This window comes from Vigna umbellata, chromosome 5, assembly GCF_029865625.1.
Source record: "Vigna umbellata cultivar VRB3 chromosome 5, Vumbellata_1.0, whole genome shotgun sequence".
NCBI lineage: Eukaryota > Viridiplantae > Streptophyta > Magnoliopsida > Fabales > Fabaceae > Vigna > Vigna umbellata.
Window position 1 is genome coordinate 6,836,159 of NC_142169.1, and position 13,836 is coordinate 6,849,994.

The 13,836-nt window shown below is 35.2% G+C and overlaps 1 protein-coding gene across 2 annotated transcripts; it reads right to left on the reverse strand.

Moving 5' to 3' along the window:
* Positions 1–8,209: 8,209 nt before the first annotated feature.
* Positions 8,210–10,526, reverse strand: LOC124836461 (putative serine/threonine-protein kinase PBL26). 2 transcript variants are annotated; one of them, XM_047311623.2, is made up of 5 exons: positions 10,412–10,526; positions 9,695–9,906; positions 9,382–9,571; positions 8,911–9,302; positions 8,210–8,828 (listed from the first exon to the last, which is right to left on the reverse strand). In XM_047311623.2, exons 1-5 carry the CDS (start codon positions 10,524–10,526, stop codon positions 8,433–8,435), a joined length of 1,305 nt encoding a protein of 434 aa, XP_047167579.1. In that variant the 3' UTR covers positions 8,210–8,432. The 2 variants fall into 2 exon arrangements, with proteins under 2 accessions (XP_047167579.1, XP_087971700.1); XM_088115574.1 differs by having other exon boundaries at positions 9,695–9,912.
* Positions 10,527–13,836: the final 3,310 nt, after the last annotated feature.

Consider the following 13,836-nt stretch of genomic DNA (forward strand, 5'->3'; position numbering starts at 1 on the left):
CCTTGACCTTGAATACATTGGTTATACAAGTTAGACAATTTCGAATATGTTTTTGTAAGCTCCACCAACTGTTGAAGCCATACACAATGTGGCTCGGACCAGGCCATGAAAAAACTTCTTGATAAAGCATCTGCAGGAATATTGTCCTTCCCAGCTTTATATTGTATCTCAAAGTCATATCCTAAGAACTTTGGCAACCACTGTTGTTGCTCAGGTGTTTGGAGAGTTTGTTCCAACAATTGCTTCAAACTTTGTTGATCAGTTTTAATGACAAAATGGTGGCCCAGGAGATAATGTCGGAATTTAGCCAAGGCTTCGGTAACTGCATACAGCTCTCTTACATATGCAGATTGTTTTTGCATTCTATGTGACATTTTCTTGGAGAAATAAGCAATTGGATGCTGGTTCTGACTTAGGACAACACCTACTGCCATTCCCGAAGCATCCGTTTCTAACACAAAAGGTTCTTTAAAATTAGGAATAGCCAATACAAGAGCAGATGTCATTGCCATCTTCAATTGTTCAAAAGCTGCAGTAGCTTTTTCAGTCCAGTGAAACCCATCCTTCTTTAGGAGCTCGGTTAAGGGTGCAGCTATAGTCGCATATTGTTTCACAAATCTTCTATAATATCCTGTGAGGCCAAGGAAACCTCTCAATTGTTTTAAATTTGAAGGTTGCGGCCAGGTACGAACTGCAACGAGTTTGCTATCATCCATAGCTACTCCAGAACCAGACAAGGTATGCCCAAGATAGTCAATTTGTGTCACTCCAAAACTGCACTTAGAAAACCTTGCAAAGAGTTTATGCCTTTGCAAGATGCTAAGGACAACTTCCAAATGGTATAAATGATCCTTCCAATTGCAACTATACACCAATATATCATCAAAAAAAACCAACACAAATCTCCTTAACAACCCTTGAAATATATCATTCATCAAACTCTGAAAGGAAGCTGGCGCATTAGTCAATCCAAATGGCATAACTAACCATTCATAATGGCCATGATGGGTTCTAAAAGTTGTCTTGTGTCGGTCCTCTGGCCTCAATAATATCTGAAGATATCCAGATCTAAGATCAAACTTAGAGAAGTAGCAAGCACCAAAAAGTTCATCTATCAGTTCGTCTACTGTTGGAATGGGAAAACTGTCTTTGACCGTTATAGCATTAAGAGCCCTATAGTCTGTACAAACTCTCCATGAGCCATCCTTCTTCTTGACCAAAATAATAGGAGAAGAAAAAGGACTTTTACTATGCTGGATAATACCATCCTTAAGCATTCCTTCTACCAACTTTTCAATCTCTTCTTTTTGACTGTGAGGATACCTATAAGGCTTAACCTTCACCGGATTAGAGCCTTCCAACAAGGGTATAGCATGATCATGTGATCTGGGAGGAGGTAATGTATGAGGAGTATCAAAAATTAAACCATAAGTCTGCAACAAAAGAGCTAACTCAGGTTCCATATTTGTCTGTGCTGCGATTAAGGTACTAAAGTTGCGATTTTCGTCCAATAACTGCAGATTGTAAATTTCTGCTATAGCATCAGTCTGCACCATTCTTCTGATGTGATTTAATTGGGCTTGAGCTGGCACCAATTCCTTGTCTCCTTGTAATGTAATAAACATGCCCTCATGAAGTAATTTCAATTGCAAAGCATCATAATCTGCAATATGAGGACCAATTGTTTTTAACCAACTAGCTCCAAGAATTAAATCTGCACCCGAGATTGGTAGTAAGAAAACAGGCAAAATAAAGGAATGACCCTGTGCCTGCACCTTAAGTTGGTCAATTTTTCCTTCAGCTGTCATGTAATTCCCATTCCCCACCATCACTTTAAACAAGGAAGTCGGTTCTACTGGAAGTTTTAGAAATTTTGCAATCCTTGGATGCAAAAAGTTATCCGAACTACCACCATCAATTAAGACTTGCACAGGAAGTTGATTAACGTGAGCTAAAAACCGAATAGTGCCCACACTGATTCCCCCTTTCAAAGCATTTAGTGATAGATGATGCTCCTCCACTGAAAGATTTGGAATATCCACTTTTTCTGGATCCTTTACAGTATCTTGCCCATGCCCAGTCACATCCTCCTCTTCTAATTGCAAGAAAAGATGTTGTCTATTGCTACATTTGTGATTAAAAGTGAATTTTTCATCACAAAAATAACAAAGGCCTTTATCTCTTCTCAATTGCATTTCCGCCGGGCTAATTCTCTTCACATTGCTATTTTTTAGTTGAGGAATACTCGGAGTGGGTAACAGAGGTGGAAGGGTTGTTTTCAGAGGACTTCTCTGATTCTGAGAATTTTGTTGCAGAGGTTGAAATAGAGGTTTCATGGCAGATGTGGAAACCATAGGTTTAAGGAAAGATGGTTTGGTTGTAGGGTTGTATTTATCTTCATATAGCTTTGCCAAAGCCACCGCTCTCAACAATGAAATTGGGGATAGGGCCATCACATCTCGCTTGATATCAACATTTAACCCACTCAAAAAACAATTTAACAGCACCTCATCACTTAAACCTGCTGATCTATTTGCCAGAGACATAAATTGCAAATAATATTCAGATACCGAACCTATTTGTTGCAGTTTGAACAGTTCCGCCATTGGACAATCGAAGGGCGAAGGTCCAAATTGCGACTCAAGAGCACGGGTTAAATCTACCCACGTATTCACAGCAGCTAACCTTTGTAACATCTGAAACCATGGCACCACTTCACCCTCAAAATGCATAGCCGCTATCTCCACCCTAGGCAAATCCAGAGTATTATGATAGTTGAAAAATTTCTCCGCCTTGAAAATCCAACTAAGCACGGATGACGTTCCATCAAAGTGAGGAAACTCCAGAGAAATATTCCTCATAGGAAGCGCAACATTCAACGGGCCTGGTGAAGCGTTCGTCGTCGACTCTTCATGCTGTTGATGGTTTGATTTTTCCAGCAAGGTTTAATTGCTTCCTTTGTCCCCAGTTTGGTTGAATTGTGTCAAATTCATCCTCATTTTTAAAAAAGTTTCATTGTCGTCCTCACGTGGTATAAAAGTGTCAATTGAATCCAAACATAGAAAAAATTTGTGTCAAAGTAGTCATTTTTCCTATATATCTGTGTCTTCCTTTCATATGTCACTTCTCTGGAGCTATGAAAAGCCTTAAATTGGATAAGGTAAAATGAATATCTGTACTTGATTGTATGAAAGGAAGACACAGAGATATAGGAAAAATGACTACTTTGACACAAATTTTTTCTATGTTTGGATTCAATTGACACTTTTACACCACGTGAGGACGACAATGAAACTTTTACACCACGTGAGGACGACAATGAAACTTTTTTAAAAATGAGGATGAATTTGACACAATTCAACCAAACTGAGGACAAAGGAAGCAATTAAACCTTCCAGCAACAAGCGTTCCAATGTTGCTTGTATTTGATCAAATCGATGCTGATTTTCCGCCTCTTTTTGTGCATTGTATTCGCGTTGTTGACGATCTCGCAGCTCAAATCGGTCCAACAACCTTTGAATCTCACTACCTTGGGTTTTTAATTCAGCTTGAAGATCCTTCAACCGTGTAACTTCAGCCATGAAGAGCAATGAAAGCACCAATGAAACGTATGTAATTCTTTTTATTGTAAAACTGTATAGCAGAGTGTATATATATAACAATGAAGTTTCTATTCTATTACAACCAAACAACAACAATGCAATAGTAATAGAATAATGGAATGGGTCGGTGATGGCTGATCTGGAAGCGTAATGATCCACCCTGATGCAGAGAATTATTTCAGAGTGAGCAGGAAATAGCAGAGGGAATGTTCAGAGAGTTTAGAAGATGAGAGAAAGATTCATACCAGACACATGTGTCCTCCGTCAAACGAAATCCTCCAAATACTGATTTCTCTTCCTGTGACGTGTGCTTCTCCTAACGGTTTTGCTGCATGCATTTTCTGCCATCTCTTGCCCCATGTTTATTTTATTTGTGCATTCCCCTTTCTGCCCCTGTTCTTTTAAGCATGTTACACATACCATCTCAAATAACTCTTTCTTTTTCTTCTCAAATGAATCCTAGATAGTTGATAAGTGAAGAAAGAGCGTATGAATCTTGAATCCATGTGGAGAAGAGATAGTGAAAGGAGTGAACACTTCAAAACATCATCCACTTGATTAATTCCACCGTGGCAGCAAAAATTCCAGCGTGGCAGCCACTTTACTTCTGTTTACAGCCTTTTGTGTGACTGTGCAAATTATAAATATAGCCTAGGTTAACAAGAGAGGTAAATATGACTAGAAAAAGGGAGACTCAAGTTTTAAAAGAATTCAATCAATTAAGCACACGTCAATCATCATACTAATGCAACACCCAAAATTATAAATTGTTTTACTTTAGCATTTACAGACTCAAGTTCCTTAGTAAAATTTAAACTATTAAGAGTGTGTTTGAAACTCAGTGGAGCTTATCGAAATACCAATCAATCAAGTCCCATTCTCTCTATATTTGCTGCTCTGGAAAGTGGTGTTTTCTAGTTACAAGGCTGCAAATGTGTTTCCTAACAAGGTAAAGATATATCACGGTGCCTTTGACATCCTGCCTCAGCAATGACATCAGAGCCTTATGCACATCATCAGGCTCCACAAATTCTTCTACAAGAATGAAATAGGAGAAAACATGCTACAATCAATCATGGCTATGTTCTCAACCGTAAAACCTACAAAGTGCCCAACTTACCAGAGCCAAGAATTTGCACAAGTATATCAACCATCTTTCCTATATTCTCAAGTGTATCCTTACAGAAAAGAGGCAGTCCCCTAATTGCTTGTACATGAACCTGTGAAGCAACAGAAAAACACCAAACAATGGAAAGAAACCTCATCACATACATAGTTCACTAGTAGAAATCCAGAGACAAAACAGAACCACCAAGATACAATAAAGCAGAAGACTTCTTTTCTCCATTACCAATGTTTGGTTTAAATCTAATAAAAACCTCCCTTGGTTTTCTTCCATTTTGAACAAGACGCCCTTCATATAAATTATTTATATACTCTGATTTTCTTGTGCGTTTATCATCTCCATTGATGAACTAAAAACAGAACAATAACCCCAGATGATCTCTTCCACCGCCGTTGCAAAATGTTTATCATATTTTCATCTTACACTTCTAAATGTTCTCTAAAACACAGATCAAACAACATCATCCATATCAGAAATGCCATGCGAATTACCCGTGGGTCTCTCACCATCCTCCATCTCACAACTTTATATTTGCACACAACAATCCTACACTCCACGTAAACACAAATTATACAATTACATTATCTCGTGACTCATTCAACTCATAAAACAAAGTAATGTGAAATGACTACGGAGAAAAAGGACGAAAATCCTTACCCTAAGCAAAAATTGTGTGTAGCGAAAACGATTCTTAGTCATGGCGAAACAAATACCGCTCAAGAAGTAAAAGTAGTGTACCTTAATTAGCGAGGAATTCCCGGAACCTGATCCGCCACTAAGGGAAAATGAAGGGTTTCAGCGGGCAATGAAAATTGCAGATGAGAAATGAAATGAAAAAGAGCGTGTTCCTATTTTATATATGAAATTAAAAATGGAATTGAAATGAATGGAGTAGAACCAGAAAAGCTAAACCTAGCTTCTTCTCGAGCTCGTGAATATCCTCACCTCATCACTCTCACAGAGTCTTCATCTTCGTGATTCACATCATTGAATCACATCTTGCGACTTGATTCGTCTTCGTTACAACCTTCTCCACCGAATCTACTGATTAAATCCTCATTTTGGCACCGTTTCACCGTTTCACCGATTCAGCCGTTGAATCTTCCTTTTCCACCGAACAATCTTCCTACGTTCCACTCTGCTTCGAATCCTTCCTGCTCCTAGAGTATTATCACGAACCTAGGGTTTTCCAGACGCATTCCTCCTCTTTCGAGTTCTCTTGCTAAGGTCCTTCATCGAATCTGTCGTCGTCTCGCTGTTCACCGTTGTTCTTACATTATGTTGTGTTTACTCGTGGAGGAAGCTTCAAGGAGTCCAAACAATGTTTTCACTTAAGGTTCCAGATGATGGAGGGGAAATGCTCCAGAATAACGGCTCGATGAGAAGATGAGAACGACGAGAAGAGGCAATGAAGAATGGCTCGATGACAGTGGTTTATGATCGAGAGGGAAAGAGATGAGAGGGAAAGTTGAGAGGGAAAGCTAAGAGGGAAAGCTAAAAATGCCTCGAGAACTTTCCAATTAGTTCTCTACTATTTTCACTTAAGGTTAAATTTTTTAACTTTTTCTCTGTCCGTATATAATATCTGTATGTAACAGTTCCATTATATACAGGTTCGTATGTAATAATTTGTCTGTAAATAGCCTTTTTCTTGTATTCTTCTTCTTTTCTTTTTTGTTATGAAATCTATATTTTTGTGTGATAGTTTTTTGGCAAATTATGTTGTTGTAACCAATTATTCAACAAAAGCGGTAGACCTGGTTTTTGGCTTGAGCTCTCCTCCATTGATATACCTATAAGGATTTTTTTGAATAAATTTTTTTTCTTTCTTTTAGAATAATGAAGACAAGTAACATCTCGAAACATTGATTTTTCTATATTTAAAAAGTATACAATAGCCTATAAAAAATAGTTGAGTTATTATTTTATGTAATGTTTGTTCGAGGACAATGATCTAGTATTTAGTTAAAGAGACATTACACATGATGACAAGTTTTTTTTTAACTTATTTTTATACATTTATTTGTATATAAGTTAGGTAACCCTATTTCTTCTTTTAATATATTTGTTATTTTATCAAAAAAAATACTTCTACATCTAACTTTAATTTATTTATAAGTAAACTTATTAAAGAAATTTTAATTTATATTCTAAATTTAACATATAACTTATTGAATCTCATTTGATTTTTATCAATCACAAAATAACTAATTGAAAATCTATTAAGGACGAATCAAGTTGAACTAAAGACACAAATCGTTCCAAGCCAAAAGCAATTTACACAAATCAATTTGAATTAAAGAATTAAGTTAAGTTAATTTGAGTCGAAGGTCAACATCTTTATTAAAGTCAATAATCAAAACTGATGAGAACCTAAGATTGGAATGAATATTATATATATATATATATATATATATATATATATATATATATATATATTTATTTATTTTAAGTGAGACTCACTTTAACTAAATATTATCTTCTTTAAAAAGGAAACTAATAAAAAAGTTTTCATAAGTCAAATTGAGACTCTATTTCTAATATAATATATTATTTTATTTGATGATAGTAAACTATATATATATATATATATATATATATATATATATATATATATATATAAATTTTGAAAATTTATTTAAGGTTGTTTTATTTGTAAATGAGCATTAACTAGTTGGAACTATATTTAAGAAATTAAAAATTAGTATTTTATTTATACGTATAAGACCCAGAAAAATAATGTTAATATAAATTTAAAGATAAAATTTTTATTATTTTATCCATTCGGTCTAAATTATCTTAGTATCTTAGACTAAATGTTTACAAATTCGTCAGACATGTTGAGACAAAAATATTTTAATGCCAGACCCACTCTGGATAATCCTAATTGAATACAATTCCCTTCTTCTGACTTACTTTCAAATATATATAGATATTGCTTTGTATTTATTTTAATAAATTTAATATTATATTAAAGTACTCATTAAGTCCGATTGCGCTAATTATTTTTTTCTTCTGCTGCATCTCTTTGATTAACTGATGTGGATCTAGCTCCTCCTCAGTCTAAAAAACATAGATAATCTAACGTAATACATTTTATTTGTTTTCATTATTTTATTTATATGCTAAAGAAAACGAGAAAGGATATTTTAATACAAATAAATTTTTTACATTTATAAAGCACTACTTTTAGTTTTTTTTTTCTTTTATAAATACAAAAATATACTTTTTCTGTGACTATTTTATTTTTATAATATATATTAAATAAATATAAACGTGTGTTATGAAAACTTATATGTCCTTCCGTTTTAGTCTAATACATATTTTCCGTTGACTCCAATATAACGTTTTACTAGCAGCTTCCCAATATGTAATTGGTCTTATTATTTCAACATTTAACACTACAAACAAAACGGGCTTTTCCATTCTACTACTACTACATAAGAGGGTGCACTTTTTATATAGCTGGCTTTTGTCATTGTTCATTAAGAATGAAAATGCTACAATAGAATAGATGATACCAGCGTTCAAAAGTTTATATAGGAGCCATGGATCATACAACAACACCAAGTAACTCTTGCAGTGTTGTAGAAGCAGCGTTGGAGTTCTGAGCGATGAGATCCTTTTGTGCTTGGAGATTTAGGTGTATATATATAGTTATATACATAGTAGAGTGAAATGATGTGAATATAATTGCAGTGGATTTACAAAGAAGGAGGAGTTTGACGGTGCGGTGCTTTGTTCCTAGAATTGTTGCCCCATTCGATGGCTTCGGCAACTGCTCTTTGGCGTTCCATGGCAGCGAGATCTTGATCAAGAAGATTGGAAGAAGCATTGGTGGGTTGTTGTGGGTCGTGTGATGGGGAGGGCATGTCAACAGGAGATGCTCCTGGTTGGTCTTCTTCACCCTTTGGGATTGTCCCAAGAAAACTAAGGGCAGTCACAACATCACTGATCAAAGGTCTCACTGATGGCTCCTCATTCAAACACATGGCTGCTATTGCCACTGCTTGATTCAAGGATCTCACCGGAAACTTTCCTTCAAGAACTGGGTCTGCCAATTCTGAGTACCTGTTTGGCTCCTTGAATATTGGTTCTGCCTGCTTCGTTCAGGAACAATTAGGGCAAAATCTAACAAATCAAAATCATTTTTTTATATAAAGTGAATTAGGGAAAACTGACCCAATTAACGAGATTTTGCTCATGTGGTTTTCTTGTGTTATCAATGGCTCTCCTTCCGGTGATCAATTCAAGCATAACAACTCCAAAGCTGTATACATCTGATTGTACAGTTAGTTTACCAGTTCTTTGATACTCAGGAGCACAGTATCCATAAGTACCCATTACTCTTGAAGATACATGAGATTTGTCTCCCGTAGGACCCAACTTTGCAAGTCCAAAATCAGACAGTTTTGCATTGAATTCTCTGTCCAATAAGATGTTTGATGATTTCAAGTCACGGTAGATCACTGGAGGATTCGCTTTGTCATGCAAATATTCTAGACCTTTTGCAGCATCCAAAGCTATTTTCATTCTATGGAACCATTCTAGAGGCTTTTGTCGTGGTTCAAGATCTGCTACAAAATTCAGCAAAATATGTTGGGAACCTTTATCAATTGTTCACATGAGCAGAAGGAATAAGCAGAATCTTACCAAGAAGATGGTCTTCAAGGGATCCCAATGGCATGTACTCATAGACCAATAATCTTTGATCTCCATCAGCACAATATCCAATTAGATTCACTAGATTTTTATGGTGCAAAAGACTCAACATTAAAACTTCAACAAGAAATTCTCTGTTCCCTTGTAATCCATTCCTGTCAAGTTGCTTTACAGCTACTTCCTGTGTATATTTAATTAATTACAAATATCAGAGGCATGTTCTTCAAAAGATCATCAATATCACCAGAGAAAAAGAACTGAGTACTGAGTAATATAGCTGCAAAATAAAGTGCCATTGTCCTACCTGGTTGGTTTTTTCAAGTTTTCCTTTGTAAACCCTCCCAAAACCACCTTCTCCTATTAGGCATTCTTGCCTGAAGTTCTTTGTGATATTAGCCAATTCCCTGAAGGTGAAAGTTTGAGCAGCAATGTTGTTGTTCTCTTTATCTTTTTTTACCTCCTTCTCTATTTTAGGTTCTGTTTGATGGTTTGTCTTTGCCTTGTAATTGTGATTCTCTGTAACTAAACAAGTTTGCATTAAAAATCATGAGACAAACTTTTGAGTTAAATATATTCTTAATTTTTATACCCGAAATTAAAATTTATTTTTGTCTCAAATTTTAATACATTTTAATTCTTAATTTTAAAAAATAATAGATATAATCTTTTTATTTAATAACATTAATTTTTTTAAACTTATTAAATAATATTCCAAACTTATATATATCATAACTGCTCAAAAAGAATTCAAGCGGTTATGAGATCTATATATATATATATATATATATATATATATATATATATATATATATATATATATTTGTTTTTAAATTTTGGACTCTCTTAAAATTTGAGATAAAAAAAATCAATTTTACATCAAAGGTTAAAGACTACAAACATATTTATTTCTATATTTTTTATTACAAAATAAATATTAATGAAAAGAATACAAAATATATATTAATGACAAAAGTATATAATAAAAGTTGATGATTGATATTTCTTGTTCAAATGATTTCACCTGGTAGTGACTGAGCTGATTCGTTGGGAGAATGAGAAGTAGGCTGTGGCATCCTCTTTCCATTGTTAGAAGGTTTGGCTGCTTTACTTGATGAAAAACATGAAAAGCAACTCATTTCTCTACAAATACTAAACAGAAAAAAATTGATTTTTTCAAGGAGAAAAAAAAAGAAGGACCTTTAGATAGATTCAATTTAAAATCCTGGAGACTCCAAATTTTCAATCCATCAACAGAAGCTTCCTTTTCTATTTACGTCCCCAAAACCGCAAAGAAAAACATATTTTACAAAGTGAAAATGGTTTTAAACTTTTAAGGAGACTTTAATATCTTTGTCTTAAGAGCTTTGAAATCAGAAGAAGAGGAGCTCCAAAAACTCTAATTTGGAATGTTTAATGAAAGAAAACAAAGAAGAAGGAAAAAGATTTCTAATGAGGTTCGAGAACGGAAGGACAAAGTATGAAACACAACCCAAATGAAGAACCAAACCCCATCAAAACCCAAATGCCATGCATCTAATGGGGCTTAACAAACCAAGAAACAAAGAGACACCGTGGAGAGTTTTGGCCACTATAGGAACAAATTTGGATGATGAATTTTTTTTTATCTTCCCACATAATGTGGCGACTAAAATGGACATAAGTTGTAACATTCTCTCGATTTGTATGAGAGAGAAAGCCGAACATAACTAATTCCAACGTGTGGAGTTATGTTCAATGTGTCGTTACACAACACACTTATGTTCCATTATAGAATGAGACAAACACAAAAATAGAGGCCTTTGGATCTATATTTTGACATAGTATTATGGGAAAAGATGAAATTATCTTTTCTTGAATGATCTTAACAAAGTTCAAGGAAAACGTTAAGTAAAGGACAATATCAACTTCAAAAATCTTAGAAATTCTAACTAGAGTTTTGGATATATATATATATATATATATATATATATATATATATATATATATATATAACTTAGATATATCAAAATCACATAAATACTAAATCTAAGAAACCAAATTGAAGTATCAATTAGACTACAAGCTTATATCACACGCGTAAATCCATAATGAATGTTAATGGGTGATACATGCATATTTTAATTATCTCCTTCTTGATAGGCAGGTATAGATATCATATGATACTCAATCCGTGTTATTTGAGTAATTTAGAAAAACTAAGTGATAAAATATAAAGTTATTAGTGAGAGAAATGCTAATTATTTAAGAACTATTTATAATTTGTTAATATATTGTATATAATTTACTTAAATGAGATTCAGGTTATTTTTTTGTATTGTATAAGATTGGAATTATTCTATCCTACAACTATAAAAACAATAAGAGGTCAAGTTAGCTAGCATTATCTTGATCTACATAGGATAATACTATCCTATGTCAAATAATTAAGATATGGTATTTATTATAGTATTTGAACATTCCTAAAACGAGAATGTATTCCTAAAGGTTTATATACATGTTACCTAAATCATATCAATGACTTGAACATTATGGTGTCTATAGCTACCCCGACTCCATTAGTTGAATCATGAGCCACACAAGAGCATCTTAGACATTAGAATATACGCACACATGATTCTACAAAACAATTTGGTTCCATACAAGAACATTTGACACTTATCGTGGTGTCGATGTATACTTAGAAGATCTAATGATATCTACGAGAAACATGACCAATCAAGATAAACAAGTGGTGACTAGAAAATATAACAACATAGATTCAAACACTACATTATTCTTGGAGTTGTAATAACAACTGGTTAAGGTTAAGAGGAAGAATGAGGAGGAGAAACAACTTAGAGAGATGAAAATTTTATGATTCAAAGACAACTTGAGGAGACATATCAAAATAATGACAATTGGAGGAGTCAATTGAAGAAGAAGAAAACACTAGAAGGAAAACATCACGAATGAATATGACTAATCAAACCCCTACAAGGCTGGGAGTCTGATGTTGTCACCCTTTTGTGCATGGGATAACGAACTATTAAACATATCGGCTCTAGTTCGTCAGTCTTGACCTTCAGCCGAGGCCGACAAGTCTCGACCTTCAACCGAGGCCGACAAGTCTCGACCTTCAATCGAGGCCTACAAGTATCGACCTTGAATCTGGGTTTAACTGTCTCGACTTTTGACAAGGCCAACTTATATAGACCTTCGACCTAAGTTGGCACATGTCGGCTTTTGAACTAGGCTGACACATCTCAATCTACGATCGAATTGTTTAGTCTTGATTTATGACTTGGACTGGCCTATCCTAAGCTTTGACTCGAGACAGTCTGATGGAAAATCCCTTAGCCATGGTCAAGCACTTTCAAGAGAGTTAAAGTCATCCTTGAAGATGGTGTCAACTCTACCTTGTGGACCACCTTTGGAGCAATCATGAAGCATGGATTGAAGAGTAGTGTTGGAATTTAGGCCACTATATTAGGCCATGTAGTGTAGGTTTGTTTAAGGCTTGTATTAAGGCCTAAGTAGCATAGGATTTTCCTTAAAAGTTAGACATCCAAACCAAGTGGAAAGTGTGTGCCATGTGTCATGCTTTCATTGGAGAGGATTTACTTTTTAAAAGGTAGCCACATGGCACCTTAGGAGTAGAGAGTTTTTACTTTTAGTAGTGGCCACATGGCACTCTAGGAATGGAGAGGATTGTGTTTTGTGAGTGACCACATGTCCTCCCATCATTGGAGAGGATTTGTGGACACGTCCACTCCTTAGAAGGCTTCATTTTTTTCCAGTAAGAGCAAAGGTGGGAGATCATGCTTTTAGGGTTAGAAGGAGACACCCTTGGCCTATAAATAGATGTGTCTCCACCCTTGTATTTCATCTTTGATGTTGAGTAATGTTATGCTGCCCATTTTTGGCCATACTACTCATCTTAGATCAAGACTAGAGCAACCCATGAGGCCCCTCTAGTCACCTTCCTCCTTGAGTTGACCTAACCTCTCTTGGAGCCACCAAACACTACACCACCACAACCATATCTCCTAGAGGCTTTGATCTTCTACACCATTCATACATTATCTCATCATCCTTGGACCATTTACCACAACATTTCCGCAACATTCATCCAAGGAACACCCCTCCATGCACATCTCCTAGCTTTGACCCAATCTAGCCAAGGAGGTTTCCATCACAGTCTATAGGTCAACACATGTTGATGTTCAACCTAAGTCGACCAATCTCGACCTTTTCTCCAAGTCAATACATTTTGATATTTTATCAAAGTTACCCCATCTCAACCTTTTACTTAGGCCAACATGTCCCAATCCTTTTCCTACACCGACATGTACCAACCTTTAGTCTGATTACACATTTCCTCAAGCCGACACGTCTTGACTTCTAACCCAAGCCCATATCGACCTACACCTTGTGTCAACCTTACCGTGACCTAGGTCTATCTAGGTT